Source organism: Chanos chanos, chromosome 4, assembly GCF_902362185.1.
Source record: "Chanos chanos chromosome 4, fChaCha1.1, whole genome shotgun sequence".
NCBI classification, from domain to species: domain Eukaryota; kingdom Metazoa; phylum Chordata; class Actinopteri; order Gonorynchiformes; family Chanidae; genus Chanos; species Chanos chanos.
In genome coordinates this window covers 47,038,536-47,058,535 of record NC_044498.1, presented here as the reverse complement: position 1 = coordinate 47,058,535, position 20,000 = coordinate 47,038,536, and the positions used below count along the sequence as shown (strand labels likewise).

General features: G+C 43.7%; 3 protein-coding genes across 4 annotated transcripts in view; all 3 read left to right on the top strand.

Annotated features, from left to right (window-relative positions):
* prkn (parkin RBR E3 ubiquitin protein ligase) overlaps window positions 1-1,046 on the top strand; it is a 48,116-nt gene extending 47,070 nt beyond the window's left edge. The window contains exons 11-12 of the mRNA XM_030772385.1: window positions 296-413; window positions 819-1,046. Of these exons, the coding sequence (XP_030628245.1) occupies window positions 296-413; window positions 819-928 (228 nt within the window). The 3' untranslated portion in view covers window positions 929-1,046. The remainder of the gene's footprint in view (window positions 1-295; window positions 414-818) is intronic.
* A 2,357-nt stretch (window positions 1,047-3,403) lies between these two features.
* LOC115810452 (transient receptor potential channel pyrexia) lies at window positions 3,404-9,514 on the top strand. Its single transcript, XM_030772384.1, has 18 exons — window positions 3,404-3,535; window positions 3,724-3,810; window positions 4,021-4,185; window positions 4,386-4,536; window positions 4,778-4,887; window positions 4,967-5,075; window positions 5,329-5,357; window positions 5,512-5,603; window positions 5,790-5,904; window positions 6,121-6,291; window positions 6,614-6,684; window positions 6,775-6,942; window positions 7,509-7,627; window positions 7,930-8,134; window positions 8,314-8,521; window positions 8,674-8,756; window positions 9,060-9,235; window positions 9,467-9,514. The coding sequence occupies exons 1-18, from the start codon at window positions 3,404-3,406 to the stop codon at window positions 9,481-9,483; spliced, it is 2,208 nt and encodes a 735-aa protein (XP_030628244.1). The 3' UTR covers window positions 9,484-9,514.
* Window positions 9,515-10,409: 895 nt separating this feature from the next.
* The window catches only part of ubr2 (ubiquitin protein ligase E3 component n-recognin 2), a 24,772-nt gene continuing 15,181 nt past the window's right edge, over window positions 10,410-20,000 (top strand). For both annotated transcript variants that reach the window (XM_030770463.1, XM_030770464.1), the window contains exons 1-10: window positions 10,410-10,493; window positions 13,719-13,978; window positions 14,977-15,055; window positions 16,261-16,371; window positions 16,468-16,598; window positions 17,201-17,339; window positions 17,452-17,514; window positions 17,692-17,812; window positions 18,421-18,525; window positions 18,688-18,776. In XM_030770463.1, the coding sequence (XP_030626323.1) occupies window positions 10,410-10,493; window positions 13,719-13,978; window positions 14,977-15,055; window positions 16,261-16,371; window positions 16,468-16,598; window positions 17,201-17,339; window positions 17,452-17,514; window positions 17,692-17,812; window positions 18,421-18,525; window positions 18,688-18,776 (1,182 nt within the window). The remainder of the gene's footprint in view (window positions 10,494-13,718; window positions 13,979-14,976; window positions 15,056-16,260; window positions 16,372-16,467; window positions 16,599-17,200; window positions 17,340-17,451; window positions 17,515-17,691; window positions 17,813-18,420; window positions 18,526-18,687; window positions 18,777-20,000) is intronic.

Genomic DNA, 20,000 nt, shown 5'->3' with positions numbered 1-20,000 from the left:
CTCATAATGCTTTTCTCTCCTTTTTCTCAATCTCGTCTCATTCTTATTTCTCTTTATCTCTGCTTTGTCTTACTCATGTCTCTCACCATCTCTGTTCACATTTCACCTCTCTCTCTCTCTCTCTCTCTCTCTCTCTGTCTCTCTCTCTCTCTCTCTCTCTCTGTCTCTCTCTCTCTCTCTCTGTCTCTCTCTCTCTCTCTCTCTCTGTCTCTCTCTCTCTCTCTCTCTATGTGTCCACTCTGTTTTACTGCTGTCTCTGCCGTGTCTCACCCTCCTCTCTGTCTGTCTGTGTCAGGGTTATCTGGTGGACGAGGAGGCAGCTATGCGTGCGAGATGGGAACAGGCTTCCCAGGAGACCATCGACGAAACCACCCGTCCGTGTCCAAAGTGCAGGGTCCCCGTGGAGAAGAATGGTGCGATACAGTTCTGTCTTCCCCGTCACTGAATTCGATCGCTTCACCAACTGTCTCCGTTTCTGTAAACATCCTTGCCTCTCGCTGTTTCTGAACCTAACCCCATGTAGGCCATTGTCTCTAACGCTAGCTTCGGGCTTTTTTACACCCCAGCCGTTAAAGGGGGGGGGGGGGGGGAGGGGTTAAAAACTCCAATTGGTAAAACGCATACAGTGAAAACAGAAACTTTCTCGGTCTGTCGGAGATGCATCGGGTATGAAATAAATCTGTCGTTTGTACTTTTTTAACTCTTTTTGTTTAGTCAGGCAGTTTCTCTGCGGTCGTAAAAACCTTTTGTGTTCAGCGTGGCGGGGGGCTTTTCGCTCTCCTCACTGGCTTACCTGTGGTGTTGTTGTTTTCTTACAGGTGGTTGCATGCACATGGTATGTCCCCGCGCGCAGTGTAAATTCGAGTGGTGCTGGCTGTGTCGTGTGGAGTGGAATCGAGAGTGTATGGGGAACCACTGGTTTGGCTGAGCACAACTCACACGCTCCTGCTCCAAGCTCGGACTCAGGGAATCAGGGACGAGTATCGTTAGGGATGGACGCACAATCTCATATTTAACATGAATATGTGAACTTAACAATCGTCATACAAAGGTGTGAAGATGTGGATGTGACTGGATGTATCCGGTTTTATTTGTGATAATCACAACTTTGATGGGTTGGAGGGAAATGTATGCACGTCATACCTGGGTTTACTGTATGTTGTTGTGTATCACAATCTTATTAAAATGATTTAACACAAGCCAGTGCAAAGTGTCTTTTTTTTTTTAACTCTTCTTGAAAGCAGTGAATTATTATGTTCCTGTACTTTAGTCCTTCGGTCTTCTGTTCCCAGTTGCTCTCAACAGGTCATTTGGGATCAGTGTACTTACTCCGGTGCTATCGTATTACATTACGCTGGATGCAGAAAAAACTGATCCTGGATCAGTTGTTGGCAGTGCGAAATCTCAATATAGTGTTATGTTTATGCTTTTACTGTTTGGTTTGCTATCTAAACGGCTGTGGACTTTAGTTTTCTAGCACCCCACCTCAAAATTTCTCTTTTTTTTTTTTTTTTTTTTTTTTTTTACTGGTTTAATTCCATAACCATCAGTCAAACTGTCAGGGAATTTCCCTGCCTGTCAATCATCAGCTGCCCCTAACTGTCACTCTCACTCATCTGTGTCACATTGAATGAAATAATGTGATTAACATTAATAAAGATTGGGAGTATGTCTGTGTACGCGCATGCGCATGTGTGTGTGTGTGTGGATCAGGAGAGGGGTGGGGGGGCGTGTTTTTCTGGGTGTTACCATGTTTAATGATAATTGGATAGGCCATAACGGGTTCTATTCTGCAAGTACAAAGCTGTTATCAATAGATAAGAGGCCATGCGTTGGACTGACAAGGACCGATAAAAATGCCTGGAGTCTATAGCATGTCTTTAGGATAGCTGTTTTACCTCGATGCTGTTAAAGTTTATGACATTAAAGTTGTTTTCAGTCATCTGTACCACACCCTTAGGTTAAAGAAGCAGGAGTTGTTGAACTATTGTGCAATGAGCAAAAAAAACCTTTCAGACTGACAACTCGGTGCCCAGACAGCTGCGAAACAAACACAACTTGAAGAAGTTTTCTAACTCACAGTCTTTGAGAACGCCGCACTGCACTGCTGGTAAGTGGAGTATTAATAACTTACCTTGTTTTTAGTCTGTTTCATACTGGCATATACCACTAACAGCTCATGATGAGTTATGTGTTTACACTTGTGTCACACTTTCTAAGTCACACTTTCGTGTAGTGGTGCAGTCTGTAATATTAGTAGATGGTAAAGACATAGAAAAGAGCTAAGGGACCGAAGTTACAGGAGAATGAAAAGACAGAGGCGAGACAGAGCCACAGAGTACGACAACCACGGAGTGGAGTTAACCGATGGAGTCTTTAATCAGGTTGGCAAAGAGTCAGACTCTTTCATTTTTAATATCTGTTGGCTTGTGTCCCTTTTTTGATTTTCATTTCGTTCTCAGTCTATCCAAAGCTGTTTACAGTAATAATGCACTTTAGGTACTTGCTTTTTTTACTTTTTTTGAAAAAAAAAAAAAAAAACCATTCAAGAAAAACAGTGCAATAAGCCTTATGTCTCCTTAATTACTCAAAGTATTTGCTCAAAAATGTCTTCCAAACAGTCGTAATTATGTGAGTAGTGGTAAGGGCATTCTGCTTAGTGACTGGAGGATTGTGGTGATTAGAACAAACCAGGCATGAGAGCTAATAACATGCCCCTCAGCAAGTCATTCACCGCCAGGCTTGCCTCAGAGGTGTGTGACCTCTGTCAAAGATAATGATAACTGTAATTTGCTCTGGAGAAGAGTGTCAGTCAAATGTACAAAACTGTAACATTAGATTAGGGTTTTATCACTGTTCAGTAAAAATTCAACAACGGTCATGCCTAGTCTTATTGCTCTGTGTGTGTGTGTGTGTGTGTGTGTGTGTGTGTGTGTGTGTCTACAGCCAGTGCACCATGCACTTCGCACTCAGCGATCGACGACATCCGTCACTGATTCTGTGCAGTCGGTCACGCAGTGGGCGTCCTACGCCCGAGGACGATGGAAACAGGCAGCGAAGAAGTGTGTCAGGGAGATGCCCTCGGGTACATATTCTGCAAAAGAACACGAGACTGTGTAACACATCCAACGCACCCTGATACACCTGAACCAGAATCCTGCTGCTTTATACACTCACCTAATAACCTGGATTTAATTTTCACCCAGGAAACAGGTGCAAGCATGCTCCAGCCACATAAGCCATACGCTTTAACGACTCCTCACATACAGTATAACCGTGCACGCTTACACACACACACCGCGTTTCGTTAGCCTCGAAACTTTTCAGCCGTAAAGCAGTATTGACTCGGGTTGACTTCTGTACAGACAGAATTGACCTCTATGTTTCATTCAAAGGGGAGTGTATGGGCACCAAATACAAAGGCTTGGCGTGGGATGAAGATGTGCCAGATGCCCGCGACCCAAAGCATGAGCTGAATAAAAAGCTGCTGGATCATTTCAGGATACTGGCTGCGAGAAATGAAGACACAGATGAGGTAGAGATGAATAAAAAGAAAAAAAAAAAAGAAAAAAGGGACTTGTGTATTGTGTAAGGACCAAGGGTGTGTTTGCTCACTGAGACATGTTTGAAGTGGGTTACACAGAAACAGGTGACCATGTGGGGAAAATGTGATGTCATATTTGTCAACATTTCGCAGAATTATTGACCTTATCTTCCTCGCAGGTGGACCTGCAATATCTAAGCTGTGTCCTCACCGATGGAGCCGACCCCGATTCGGCGGACAAACACGGACAAACAGCTCTGCACGAGGTACGGCGCTGTCCTTGCCTCTTGAGCCGTATACATTATGACTCATGAGAAAGTGCATTCTGGGACCTGTAGTCTCATATTGTCCAAGCTTTGTGATTCGACTCACCCCTTTCATCAGTGTAGAATTCAGTATGTACATTGTTCTGTTGCGTAAAAGGACACGGCTGAGATCCACTCAGGATGTGTGCACATGTGTGTAATTTGTGGCAGATCTCTCGGGCCTGGAACATAGACGTGATGCGGTTCTTCCTGGAGAGGGGGGCAGATCTTCAGAGGGCTGATATGTTTGGGGTCACACCCCTACATGTCGCAGCAGCATTGAACTACGAGGACATGATCGTGTTTCTGCTGAAGAAAGGAGGTGTGTGTGTGTGTGTGTGTGTGTGCGTGTGTGTGTCTCATATGTTGTGTTGGTTTGTATATGGTCTGGGTACATCCAGACTTGTACCACTGCTGCACTGTTGTGTTATACGGTTGTGGAATAGGGGGGTTGATCTATTACGTTTGGATGCTGTGTGCGATACCTTCCTCAGAAATGTTCCTTTGCTGTATTTTTGTTTGTAGCTGCACTAGAGGCTTGCACAAACAAAGACAAGCAGACCCCCCTGCACTATGCTGCTAAGAACGACGCGGTAGGAGCAGTCAGGATCTTACTAAAGAGTGGGGCTGACATTTCTGCTAAAGACTACAAACAGAGGACCCCGCTACAGCTCGCTGCCATATTTGGTAATATTGTTACAGGCCCTGGAGTGTGCAGTGTAATGCTATCTTTTTCCCCCCAATGATACTTGCCTTTATCTACGTTTCCTGTGTATGCGAGTGTACCGTTACGACAAATCCCTTTCCTAACTACATATTTGAATAGCCCCCCCCCCCAATCCATGGCTACATGTGTCCGAATTAATTGTTTGCTGCAGCAAATTTCTTCATTTTGTGTGTGCACATGTCTGTTACTGTTTGTTTACAGATCGCAGTGAGGCTGCACGTATTCTACTGGAGCTGGGAGCAGATGCAGGAGTCCAGGACAGTGATGGACAGCTCTGCATCACACCAATGATTTCCAAGATGACTTCCGTAGTGAGTGTCAATCATCCGGGCGCTTAGATACGGGTCTTTGTTACTATGTACATACTAAGCTCCCATATTGTGCCCGCAGGCCAATCTGGCCATGAACCAGTTCCACGTGATCGACCGAATGACTCGTCACCAGTTTTATTACCTGCACCTGCTGGAGCCAGAGCCAACGTGCCAAAGGACATCAGGAGGTATCGGATCTCCTCAATCACAATCTGTCACAATCACAATGCAACTTCTCACGTTGTCCAAAAGAGACCCACTCTCTCCATAGGATGTTTGACTGTAATCTCCTTCACGACCACAGTTATTACCTTCTTGGTGCGGATAGAATACACTCGCGCCCTCATACATGCCCGTGGGAGGCTTGACTTGGAAGTTATGCTGGATTATTGAGTACTGAAAGGGTTTTGTGATGATTCTGCATCTGTTTTTGCTTCATAGGGGAGGTCTGTGTTGATCCCATTTCACCGGTATGCAATTTCTCTCAGAGATACCATGACCATTCACATAGACTCCTTGAAATTTTCTTGAGATCTTAACTTTGTTAAAATTTTATCTGACACCAAACTAGATGTTGTCTATGTCCTTGTCAGTTAATTGTAGTTTTCTCTCTTTCTCCTTCAGTTAGAGTTCATTGTCCATCAAGGCAAATTAGACCTCATCATGCATCCTGTAATACTGAAGCTCATTAGAGTAAAGTGGAACCTGCATGGAAGGTAGAGCTTAAAACCCTCACCCACTAATGTGTTCTTGTATATTTATTGCTTCATTTGATTTCAAGCATTCACATTTGAACTGCAAAAAAAAAGAAAAAAAAAGAACATACCACCGCCATGAGAATGGATGAGCACTTACTTTCGTCTATTAATTCATTTCAAACGTTTCACACGCTTGCCCTGCAGGAGTGGGGCCTGGTTACTTTTGCTGCTCAATTTCCTGTTCATTGTCTCCTGGACAACAGTGGCAATCTCAGTGTCTGTCAACCACGAGGATGGTCATCGTTACATTTTCCCACAGGTGAGGAAAAATAAAAACCATTAACAATCCCACAGCATCAAAACATCTAACACAAGTCATGAGGGTACCATCACTGAGAGTGTGAGTACTATGTGAACAGTATAATGTATAGCAGAGTATAGAATATCCTCCTTAATTGGTTGATTTGTCTCATTTGTCACCGCACTTCCTGTGCGTATTCACACGCCCCGCCGCCCCCTGCTGTTCTCTGTGCAGGACTGGTGGCGAGTGTTTGTAGTAGTCTTGGCTCTACTGCTAACACTGTCGGAGATATACCGGGAGGTGATGGAACTCCTACGCTCCAGGCGTAAATTACGTCGATGGCAGACCTGGAGTATCCGGAGAATCAACGAAGACCTGGCCTGCACACACCCCATGTGGCCTGAGGTAACACACTCATGGCTTCCAGCACAAATCAGACAACCAATCAGAAAACATTGGAGCTACACTGTTTTCGTGACCTTCTTGAAGCTTGTTTCAAAGATGTCCTGGCATTTTTGCTTACCTGCGCTGTAAAGGATATATGCAGCGTAACAACTTTATGTTTGTGTTATAATATCTGTCTGCTTATAACTTGTATCCGTTTTGACATTTCAACACACGTTATCATCAAAGTGTTTTGTTTCAAACTTTAAATATATACACCACCCAATTTTATTCGCAAGGAAAACATGATGACAGTGCTCCATGATTTTAATATGTTGCATAGGAACGTCATTTCTTGGAGGAGCAGATTAAGTTCATGCGCAACATGAAGGGGAGCTATTCACAAGACCTCTGGTAGACCTCCTAAAGTATTTTGTAAAGCCACAAAAACGTAATACTATAGCACTATGACCAGTCAATACCTCACCATCTTGTGTCTTGCAGGAACATATTTGATTGGCTGGTATATGTATTGCTGATAGCGGTTTTGTCGGTCCACTTGGCAGACGTGATCTTGGTGTCAAGCACGTTGCGTCAGTACAGCCTTCGTCTGTTTGCAGTGGCCATCATCTTCCTCTGGCTGAGATTGATGAAGCATGTGCGGGCTTTCAGGTAATGGTCAATGCCAAACCCCTCTGTACTCTCTTACGACGAGTGGTCAGCAGCTTGGGTTACCATGGAAACACATGCTGTTGACAGAGGACCTCAGGCATAATGGTGACACCTGGCAGAGGAGTATTTCAGTGTCATGGTAACACACGCTGTGGTCAAAGTGCTAGTGCCTGAACCGTAGCACCTGGTCAATGCCCTGGGAAATCAAGCTTACTTTTCTCAGGTTTCACCGGTGCCTCACAGGTGTCCCCTCTTTGCGCCTGAAGTATCTGAAGTACCCATGGTAACATCTGCTCAGCATGAGGGTTACCATAGAAATACAGATACCAGAGTTTTGTTTTCCCTAGGGCAAGATAACGAGGTAACAATGTGTCCAGAATGCAGCAGTCCGTCACAGCAGAATGTACTGAAATCATGTCTCAGTTACCATGGCATTTCAAGAGCAGACTCATTTGTTCATCTGCCATCATAATTACCAGCTAACCCTTAGTCGTAATGGAATGAAGGGACTGCATATATGATCCTGGTTATAAATACTATTAAGTTCCTCTTGGATTTATTTCCAGAGCGATGGGTCCGTTTATAGTGATGCTTGGGAAGGTAGTCGGTGATGTTCTGCGCTTCCTCTTCCTGTACGCTGAGATCTTTATCCCATATGCCTGTGCCTTCTGGATCATATTTGGAGGTGAGGGCAACTATCATTCAGGTCTAATACAAGTAAAGTCTTCCACACATTCATATCAGTGTGAATGATCATGCCGTCTCAAGGTGCACCTCACAGTGTAGCTCTTCCTCTGGTTGACTCTGAGAGCAAAAAGAGAGAATTTCTACAGCAATTTTAGATAGAGATAATGCTGGTCTTCAATCTGTGTAACCGACGTCATGTTGTTCCATAACACAGATCTTTGCTTGCAAAGGAAACGTATATTTAGCTCACTTTGATGTATGCGAGTGTGTGTGAACTTTGAGTTTCTGGTCTCTCTCCAGGTAAAGCTGCGGTGCCCAGTATGCAGACCGTGCCACAGTTGCTCTACAGCCTGTATCGTATCACCTTGGTCGATGAGTACGAATTTGATGCCATGCTCTCTGTGGACTCCATTATGGCTCAGCTGCTATGCGGGACATTTCTGGCTCTCTCCAGTGTTCTGTGTGTCAACCTCATGATCGCTCTCCTCTCCGATACCTTCCAACGGTATGAATGAACGATTCTTGATCTCAACGCTTTTAAAACGGTGTATCACATGTCTTCACTTTTAAATGTCATCTCTCATAGACCAGTTTCACATTCGGCAGTTACCGTCTTCACAATGAAATGACAAGATGTGTTCCTCTTTCTGGCATTATTAATGTGTGCGTGCATTGTTTCTACAGGGTGTATGACAATGCTTTGGCTAATGCAGTGATGCAGCAGGCAACTATCATTCTACAGGTGGAGGAGTCTATGTCCTACCTACGGCGTCTCTATGACAACCAGTATATCCACCGCTGCTGTGCTCCACTTGCTGAGTTTTATGATGAGAACATTACCACTGATCCAGAGCACTATGCTGGGATGAAGAAGCTTACAACACAGATCAAGGTGAAGCTGCAACACATAAACTGGATGTTTTCTGGTCTTCTCATTTCCCCAAAGCTGAGGTCAAACACAATGAAAATACTTCTTGGATCTAAATGGATCTGATAAATACATGTTACTACAGAGAATTTCCTCATGTTTCCAATTATCTGCAGGAAACTGTGGAAGATTTTTTGGGGATCCAAACAGACATCACTGATCATGAACCACAAGAAGCAGTCAGAGACCAAGCCACAGGGTTGGTTAATGTTGTATCAAATTAAACATGTAAAATGAAAGTGAAAATACATATTTAACAGAAATAAGGTTTTATTGGTCTCATGCTAACTTACTGCAAATCTTTGCTGACATATTAATTTTATTATAGCAAGCTAATTTGAAATGCTTATTCTGGATGTATGGAGTTTTTTTTACTGTCCAAATTCATTATCCCATGACTAATGCAGGCAGTGATAGGACATACAATCCAGCTGTCCAGCTTGTGTTTTGTTCAAAAGGTGATGTCACTTGTCCCTTTGTTTGTCTTCTGTTTGTGTCTTAGTGTGGGGCGCTTTGCCTCCACAAGACGCTCTGCCTCCTCAGGGCAGGAGGAACATGTCCCCACCCTGCACAGGCTCCAGAAACAGCAACAGCAACATAATCAGGACCTGAATGCCCTGAGGGCAGATGTGAAGCAGCTCCATACACTACTCCTACAGTTAATCCAGTCAAAGTCAAGTATGTGTGCCTGTAACGTCTCTGAGAAACTACTACACAAAACGTGTATGAGATACTTGATATCACGACATCAATGCATAATATTAATTTGTGCAGTCTCTGTATTGCTCGTCCTCCAAGATGATCCATGGTTGCCAAGTGTTCTGGTTAATACACTAAATACTGCATCTACTCATTGTAACTCTCTGACACTAACTATGGCTTCTTACTTTCTTTGATTTTCCTCAGCAGATGGAGATGCTGTGTAGGGTAGTCCTCTGCTGTTTCAGACTCAAAGGAACATGGTCTTCTGAAAAGCTCAAGTCTTTTTTTGTACCATCTAATCTTGCATGTTGTTGGGAGTTAAGTACTGCTGGTACTGATGAACTTGAGTGGAAGAGAAGTATCAGTGAAGAGACACTGTATTTTCTGTCATGTGATTATAGACTCAAGAACTGGCATAATGAACTATGAAAACCACTGAACTTCAGAGGCTGCAACAAAACAAATGAAGCAGGATAAGAAAGCATAGTCAGTAAAAACTAAGTGTCTAAACAACACACACCCACAAAGTGGCACTGGAAATGGCAACTTGTGTTGCAATTCACCTTCTGATACGCAACCATGCTCTGAACCTTTTTGGAGTGTCCATGTGTGTTCATCATGTCTATTATGGGTGAACCTTCAGTATTTTAGCTCTATTCATATTTTGTTTTGAAACTATAAATTATTTGTTAAACACTTTCTGTGTCATGTGACAAATCAAAGTGCAATATCTACATTGGTTTTATTATAAATTGCTATGATGAAATAATAATAAAAAAATACACATAATGTTTAAATTTAATGTACTGCGTCTGGTCGTCTTCATGTAGATTAAGATCTTAAGAACAGTTTTCTCGACAAGACAGCGTCACAAGCATGCAGTATGATACAGACACTTCCCATAGCGACAAACGTTGACAAGTTCGAAGGGGTCGTGAGTAAGCATGGAATCTGCTAGAATGTTTGTATGACATCTAAAGAACTGTTCGACTCTGTGCCCGGGTACAGACAACGTCGCCTGTAGTTTGTGTCAGGGTAACAAAACATGTTTCCATTAGTCAGCAGAAAAGTTTCTCTCACACTTTTTTTCGGAAGTTGGTCAACCTGCTGATTTCCGTTTCCTTCGCTTACACTAGCTAGTAAGTTGAAGATGGCGGCGGCCGAGACTGATCGCGAAGCACCGTCCGTTTTGTGTAGTGAATTCCTAAATTTTTCCGCTAAAGACACCGCCGCGGTAAGCGACAGCTTTATCAAATTTAAATATGTTTTCTCATTCATTACACTGTGTAAATAGAAGACGGCGCTTGTGTCATTTCGCTCGGAAAAATAATCAAGAATTTCACCTCTGGTTTGTTTTCCTTGCAAGCGACCGGCTACAGCCCGTTAGCCAGTCAGCTAGCTGTATTGTAAATTAGCCAGCTTGCTACATTATGTAGCTTGCTTTTCTCAAAGGAAGTGAATCGTATTCACTAGGATATTAAAAGGAAGCGTACAGCAAGTAGATCAAATATAGTCTACATCGTATTCTTGTCACTATCTATACATTTTAATGTGCTTAAATAACGTTATACGTCTTACATCATCAGATGATAGTGCTTTTAAGACGTTTTTTCGCGAAAGTAACGAAAGCATACAGGGTTGTTAGCTGAACAGAAGCTAGCCATGATATTGTTGTTGACATATCACAGTAAGCTTGTTGGGTAAAGTGAAAAGCATAAGCTTTGTTCACTAGATTGTACGTTGCAATGTGACCAGTGAATCGCATTTTGGATACGCGAGGGATGAGTTGGTCTGGTTTCTTATCGTGACAATGTGTCAACATTTTTTGACCCCGACGGCCTTAAGCCAGCTGCCAGACTGACTGGCCGATAAGTTTTGAGACGTGTAATCAACTTCAGTGTCAACCGTTTTGCTTCAGAAATTGAATAAGGAGAAACACGCTAGAACGTAAATAGTCAGGTTTATTGGAGTAAGACAGTAACAACAAAGCAAGTAGCACTGAGCTAGTCACTGTCAGAATGTTACAAGCAGTTTGCCAGTTAGGTTATATCACCCATTCTAGGTCCCTCCCAGTTAAGAACCATAATATTGTTACTTCACATTCACTGGTAAGGCAGCTGCAGTATATTGCTAAGAACTGATTTGTACAAAAGATAATACGCGATCTGTCAATTTTGAATACTCGTGAAATACTATTACATTGGTGTGTTCTTATTAAACGAAACCACAGTGTAATTTTCAAAATATAAATTATTGCAATGAATTTGTTGTAAACTGATTGGTTTAATTATTTCGTAACACCAAGTTTTTAATAGGGTGTACATGCTCTTTCCAACTATGTCATTGTTCGTACTTTTTGCACCAACCGATATAATGCAAGTAGTTGCGTCAGATGTGACGGGGGAAAAAAAAACAAACAACAGGCAAACAACAATTAATAAATGCACAATAGCTGTCTTCCAATTGCGGGTCACTGAAAGTGCACAGTAATCAACGAATTTCTTGTATAGTCACGGCCCCCATTGCAGGATCCAGGTTAGTAGGTCGGCTTAATCGGGCAGAGTGTTAAGTTCTATTTTCCTTACACATGTAATCTTGATGTTTGCGTTAGTCAGGGCAGTGTAATATAGAACAGATTCTGTCCTCTGAGGCATGATAAATGACGTGTAATAACTAAGGCCTTACTGTTACGCAGTTAAAAGGTGGTGCAGCCTTAATGGGAAGATTAAATGTAGTTTAATAGTAACAGATGAGACGCTATGCAGTCGTTATGCAATGCCTATTACAGGACTGGACTTGAACCCTGACGAGTTCTTTGAGGAAAACTGCTGTTGGTTGTTGTTCTAGTGAATGTTGCATATGGTACACGCAGTTAAATCTATAGCAGATCTTTTCCTCTTCTAATTTAAGAACCTTTGTCTGTGTGACAAAGGTTTCATGTGAGAGTTGATATATAGGCTATATTTATACATCACATTTGCTCATTAAATCTGTTGGCTGGCACAGCTAATATGGTTTATGCAGCTGCAATAATTATTCAGTCTACTTTAATTTGTTAATGGCACTGTGACTAAATTATCTTATAAAATCTTACTCTGCTTTTTGAGTAAGGGAAGACATAAGTGGGATAAAAAAAAATGATATCAGTTTAAAAAATTACATCATTGATAATTTTATAAATCCAAGAATCTCTGTATTTAGGACAGGAAAAATGTTCTTGTTCTTCATGAGCATAAATTAAAAATATTCATTACAATAGGGAAATGCAGTCCCAAAATGGGCTATTATTTGCAGCCTCAGTTATACATTATACTCAGCATTTAATATGTGAACATGGTTAGTATACATTGTGTAAACCAGTTTAGGGCGCAAAATGTTTGTCAAACTTATTCAGTTTGGAACTGGTGACTTAGCCCAAACCCCTGTCTCATAGCACTACAGAAACCTGATTCTTGTAAGCTCGTCTGCACGCAGACACAGCAAAGACACTGAGTTGGGTGTTTGTATCACCATGTGTGTATGCGCACGCACACACACACACACACACACACGATCACACTCACGTTCACATTCTCATGAGGGTTCACACTTGTATGACAGTTCCCCGAGCGCTTCGAAAGCTCTCTGACAGCATTCCAGAACCTTCTGCCTGGGGATACAAATGTTTTTTTTTTCTGCCTATGCCTCTGTGTCTCTCTTTAGTTTGGAGAGAAACTGATTTGCAGCAGGCCCTGTGGGGAGTTAACCGCCTGGGACGGCACAGATGAAGAGCATTCTGTCTCTCTAAACAGGCAGAAGAGAATACCTGTCATACACCCATTTACAGTTGTTGCCACTGTTGTAGCCATACTCTGTATGAGTGGGGGTCATCTCAGAATGCAGCAAATTGCGTAAAGAATGCGTTTAACACATCAAGTTCTTTTATCATATGTCCGATTTTAGCTGTTGCTATGGAAATGATCTTAACGTCCTGAATTGTCGTGTCAGATTAATTTATTCCACTTGCGTCTCCTCTAAGTGAAATAAATTTAATGAGCTGCACTAATCAAGGTCATATTTGTTTGCAGTTGAGACATTTTGGCTTCAGCTTAGCGAAGCATACTCATGGATATGATGCAAATAAGACAGAGTACATTTCAGTGTCCTGTCCTGTGTGTGTTGGGGGTTGGGTGGCTTTCAGTCTTTGTCTGAAGTCGAGTCTTAGATTCTTACTTATCTTCTGTCTTAAAACAAATATTGAATAATGGTCTACATTGTAAACCTGAATGACCTGTCTAGCTGTTTGTCTAGGCAAATCATAGTTTTGGCAGACGCCCCTTAAAACATGAAAATCACAGTGTGCATATTAAAAAGTCTTGGGAAAGTCCAGAGACCAGACAGTTAGTAAAATTTAAAAAAAAAAAAAAAAGTGACGCAGTGTTCTAGACATTTCTATAGTAACATGCTCTGTCATTCACAGAAATGGCTACAGGTGAGCGACTTGCCCAAAGAGGTCTACCAGCACCTGGCGCGTTATGTGCCCAGGATCTACTGCCTCGGGCCCAATCTAAACCCACAGAGTGAGGACCTGCTGGCCCAGCTGCTCCTGCAAGCCCCACTGGAGTGGTACCTCTGTGGGGAAGACCCTTCCACGGGACTGTCTAAACTGGAGCAGAGTAACCAGCCCTCACAGCTCTGCGGTCACGTCTTCAAAGTGGGAGAGCCCACATACACCTGCAGGTAAGACAGCACTACCGTACCACCGCTCCTCAGCTGGGACCAGAAGCTCACCGTTCACACCTAGTGCTGATTGGAGTCATTTAAGAGGCAGATCTCTTCATGCGTTAATGGGCTGATCCCCAGGACACCTCCACTGCTGCTCTTAATTACTGCCTGTGAATACGAAAAAAAAAACTGTTTAACAGTCGGCTGACTCACCGTCAGACCTGTTCTGTGATACTGAGCTTTTACCTTCTTCATATAAATGAACAGGACATTTACCGCAAATTAAGCAATACTGTCCATCTTATGGATAAGGACCCGTTTGTTGTGAACTGGAAGGTATTTCACCAGTCATTTGTGTTGCTGTTTGGGCAGCGTGTAGAGGGTAACGTGGGTGGCGTTCTCACGCTAGCCGTCTCCTTAAAAGTCAGAGCGAAGGCTCGGGATAGTCCAGGCTATTTAGGTCAGGCTGGTACTACGTTAAGTCTTCCAAGCCTGACTAGTTTAAGCCTTCTAAGAGAAGGGCATGTCTGGAGCAAGCACCTGTTCTCTGTGTTCTCACGCAGGTTCTCTCTCTGAGAACCAAGCCGGCAGAACCGAAATGATACACCCACACTGTAGGTCGAGTCAGACCTGCTCAGGTCAAGTCCACAGTGACTGGTGTCCTTTAGCGCCCCCCCCCCCCCCCGCTTGTAATTACGGGGCTCACTCCTACCTGAGAAACAGGTGTGACCATTCCCTGTCCAGTTGGAGGCTCTTTTTTTAAGGCGCAGTAAATCAGCAGGAATTGTATAGTGTCAGAGCTACAAATGCTTTGGCGAGGACATCACTGTTTGTTGTTCGAATAGAGGCATTTGTCAGTAATCAGCGTGTATTCTTAAATATTAACATTTTCAAAAGAAGAATTTGGAGAATTGTTGCCATGCATCCGTTTTGTTCTGTTTTGTTTTTTGTCTGTTTGTTTGTTTGTTTTTGAGCGCTGACTGTTTCCCTCCCCTCCTCTTTACCGACTCCAGGGAGTGTGCAGTAGACCCGACCTGTGTGCTCTGCATGCAGTGTTTCCTTGGCAGTGTGCACAAACAGCATCGCTACAGGGTAAGAACAGAGAGACACACAAATACACCAAATAAAGACACGGCCTGTTTTTCTGCTATGGAACTACTTTAACGTGATTAAGGTTTAGTAAAAGCACTTCTCAGTCAGGTGTGTGTGTTTGTGTTTGTGTGTGTTTGTGTTTGTGTGTGTGTTTGTGTGTGTGTTTGTGTTTGTGTGTGTGTTTGTGTGTGTGTGTGTGTTAGTGTGTGTGTGCGCGCACGCGCGCTCGTGCGTGTGAGCCTGCGAGTGTGACTGATGCACAGCATATGGGTGCCCCAGCTGCCCAGAGCGCAAGATGGGGATAATCCCATTTGGAGTTGTGCGAGTTTGGCTTCACGAGTTCCACGTGGTTCCGCAGTGGTGTGGAGCTGCGTTGTGTCCCTGGGCCCCAGTCCACAATCAAACACCAAGCATATCATGTCCTCGGTGACTGATCCACCGCCAGTTTTGTTTGAAACCTCAAGACTGGGCCTCTAAAAAGACCAAAATATGCCTGTGTTTTCAGACTTCTTAATTAGCCCCGGTGTCAAGAGCAGCGGCTTCACAGCTCCCGAAACCGTCACTTGTTTTTGCTTGGATACTTGTAGATGAAAGATAGAGACACGCAGCTGTGAAAAGAGGCTTATAAACATTACTGAAGGGACTAAGCTTTTTCTGAGCTTTACAGACAGTCGGGATTATTTTTTGCGCGTCGACTCTGGTTTTTCTGTTTGAGTGCCTCTTTTCTGTTCGTCTTGGTGAAAAAAAAAAAAAAAGAACAGTTTCACAAGGAGTAGGACTGAACGACACAAGTGCTCTTCAATCTGCTTTGTGACAGTACGGATTAGAATCGAGACGTCCCGTCGTCCTCCAACTTACACTGTTTGGCCTGAAAGTTGATTTCATAACTAGCTTATTGCTCCAGGTGACTCGCTGTGTGTTCAGGTGTTTGGGAGAGATCTTTTTTAAACCAGACTTTGTGACACGTTAGTGGCGGGCACTGACTTGTGTGATCGTGACAGCTGCTGAATCTACTCGATGTTATTTATGTTTCAAATGGCAGCCAGCATGTGTGAAAGAGTGCACTTGTTTTTAAAAAGTCTGGACCCAGAGGACGCGTGGTCAGTTGCAGGTGACGTTTAACGTGTGTGTGGGTGCATGTGAGAGTGAGAGAGAGGGCGAGAAAGAGTGTGGACACGTGTAAATGAGCCTGGTTCTCTGTGCAGATGACAACCTCGGGGGGAGGGGGTTTCTGTGACTGCGGAGATGCGGAGGCTTGGAAGAAGGGCCCTTACTGTCAGAAACACGAACCCAGCATCAGTGACCCCTCCCAAGAGGTGAGCCACAATCCTCTCTCCTCTTTCTCTTTGACATGAGTATTCCAGGGTTCAACCGTTTATTTCAACCCATGCTGTTTTTTTTTCCCTCCCCAGGATCCACTGGCTAATCTCTCTGAAGACATGATCGCTCGCACATACAATGTATTCTCCATTGTTTTGAAATATGCTGTGGATATGCTTACCTCGGACAAAGAGGATGAGCTCCCGCAAGGCCTGGAGCCTCCGTATGTGCACGCACGCGCACACACACACACACACACACACATGCACGCACACACATGTTAAACAAGCTTTGTTTTCCCTAAAAATGGAAAATCACTTCTGAAGTTTTGAATTGCCCTTGCGTTCAAAACAACTAACATTTGAACTTTGGAAGTAATTAGGAAAATGATGACTTAAAGTCAGTTGATAGGTACTCCGTTTTTAGCCATTGTTTTCCTGTATTGATCAGCCTGTGAGCCTGTCTCAGTACTTAACTGTAGTGATGTAGTCATGCCTGGACACACGTGTTGATGTCATCAGTCATAAATAATGTCAGAGTTTAAACAGAGACAGCTACCGCTTGAGGGCCCTGTAAAAAAAACAAAACAACAAAAAACAAAAAAACAACCCACAAAACAGATAATATCATTTATACCCTGGGATATTTGGTGCCCTTCGGTAAACAGACACACTGCGTTGCTTTGTATTTATATGACAGTTAAAATTTCATTCATATGAAGATGTTTCGTATGTTTGGAAAATGACGCTAATTCAAGAAGTAGCTTTATACTTACGTCAGGATTTGTCATCCTGTTAAATGTTAACTGTCTGTTTTATCCCTCAGGGAACGCGGCGACACCTACTATTGCATGCTGTTTAACGATGAGGTCCATACCTATGAGCAGGTCATCTACACGCTACAGAAAGCCGTCAACTGCACACAGAAAGAGGCCGTCAGCTTTGCCACCACCGTGGACAGAGACGTGAGTGTTCTCAGAGTGACGGGGCCCCCAGGGGTCATGCCGTGTAACTGCGTTCCAATCACCACCACGACAAACGCATTTTATCCTTTGATCTTTTGTGTGTGGTCTCTAGGGAAGGAAGTCCGTACGCTACGGCGATTTTCAGTTCTGCGAACAGGCCAAATCTGTGATAGTGGTGAGTCCGCATAGAAGCTGTTCTTTTGTGCACAGCATCATTGTTAGCATCGTGTGTTTGTGTTAATTGGGTAAATTTAGGGATGTAGTGTCTTTGTGAAGCAGGTCATTTTACTCTGTGTGTGTGTGTGTGTGTGTGTGTGTGTGTGTGTGTGTGTGTGTGTGTGTGTGTGTGCAGAGGAACACCAGCCGTCAGTCCAAACCTCTGCGGGTTCAGGTCATGCATTCTTCAGTGGTGGCACATCAGTGCTTCGCTCTCAAAGCCCTCAACTGGCTCGGCCATATCATCCGTCACTCAGGTCTCTTTCTCCTTCTCTCTCTCTCTCTCTCTCTCTCTCTCTCTCTCTCTCTCTCTCTCTTTCACTTCCCCTTTCGTTCTTTCCCCCTTCCCTCTGTCCAGCCGACCCCTGCCTTGACCTCCCTTTCCCTCTCCCCTCATTTATCGTGAACACCGTCTTTGCACCCACATAAATGGGCCTTGATTTGGCAGTATGTACTTTTTCGTTGTCTGGGGGGGAAAAAAGCTTGTCTCTGACTGTAGGCCGTTTATGATGTAGAGCAGGCATTTCCAACTCCAGTCCTGGGGACCCCCTTTCCTGCGTGTCTTTGTTTTAACTCTTCATTATCACAGTCGACCGAGCTAATCAAGGGCTTAATGATTAGCTGATCGGCGGAACGTGGTGTGTTAGTCCCGAGCTGAAACAAAACACACCTTACTCCACTGATCAACCAGTCATTAAGCACAATTAGCTCACTCAACTGTGATACTGAAAAGTAAAAAACAAAGACATGCAGGGAAGGGGGCCCTCAGAACTGGAGTTGAGAACTACTGATTTAGGGTCAGAAGTCAAAATGTGTTTAAATGTGCTGCTATGTCTTGTCTTGACCCGCACTCTCTGACCTATAGATGCACTTAGAAGGATCCTGTGCCAGGTGGGCTTACAGAGAGGGCCGGAAGGAGAGAACTCTCTTGTAGACACACTCATGCTCTGTGACACCAAGATGTGGAAAGGTGAGAGATGAAGTTGTTTCATGGAACCCCCCCCCCCTCCCAAAAAAGTGATACAACAGTTTATGTTGTCTCACAATTCATTTTTCATTATATTAGTTCATTTTAAAGCATCTCTGCTCCCACAGAAGCTCTTAAAACTATAGACCTGTCTGTCGTTTGCAGGTGCAAGGAATGTTTACCATCAGCTCCTCATGAGCAGTTTGCTCATGGACCTGAAGTATAAAAAACTCTTTGCTATTCAGTTTGCCAAGGTAAGTGCTGACTCCAAGGCCCTCAGACAAACCGAGACAAACCACATTAGAGCTGATTAAATATTGCTTGGATTTGTTATTGCTGTCAGGGCGTCTTCTGCATTTCCGTCCTTAACGGTGTGCCAAACGTTGGGTTAGCTTTGATTGTTTTGGACAGTTCAGCAAACACGTTGCATAAAGTGATGCAGTACTATATGTAATTAATACTGTGGGTAATGAGTAGTATTAACTTTGCGCTTTGAATTGTCAGAGTGACATGCCTTAGGCTTTCTTGTGCTGATCCACACAAACACAGTGTTAACATGCTGATATTGGAATTAGTAGGGGTGTAACGGTACACAGAAGTCACGGTTCGGTCCACACCACGGTTTGGACATCGTGGTTCGGTACGAGTTCGATACAACGGGATAAAAGTGATAAACACCCCCCCCCCCCCCCCCCCCCCGCCCCCTCCCTCCCCGCCAAATGCATAAAGATAGGTTTCTTTCATTTATTTTGAACAGACAGTAGTTACAGTTTGTTCCACCTAGTGTCTTATAGTCCCTGCTGAGGTAGTTGGTACAGACTGTAGCGCGTTAAAGGTGCCATAGGATGGAAATCACGATTTTCCTCGCTCTTTTGAATTCACTGAGATGAATGTGCTACGCACACATTGTCAAAGTATGAAAACGTGCGTTCTCCTCCTACAGCCGTACGGTCTATGTGAAGAAAACAAGCCTTTCTAAAGCCTGTTCTGAGTTCCGCGCGTTTGTGACGTCACAACCGCACATGGCCGCCCGCAGCAGCGTGTAGCCAATTGTAAGCTATTGATAGCCAGCATCGCCCTCAATCATTCATTAAGAAATGCGGTTTACTTCTTACCACAATGCACTGGTCAACAAAGACATAAGGTCCTTGAACACTTGTGTCCTCATATGTTTGCACCACAATCAGATCTCAAAGCTTAGAGAGAAGAGAACAAACCAACTATGAGAGAGTGAAATGAGAGACTCACACTACATTCATCAGTCTTCCCACATAGGGGCTACCGCGTATTCTCCGTACGACTGCATGCAACGAACCGTAACGTCCGTAACAGCCACGGTCCGGGACGAATACACGTACCGTTACACCCCAAGTAATTAGATTGGGAAACATTTTCAAGTAACACCCCTACCACATATTGGGTGAAATGAAACCTGTGTTATCATAAGTTCATTATCAGACATTTACGCATAAGCTGTG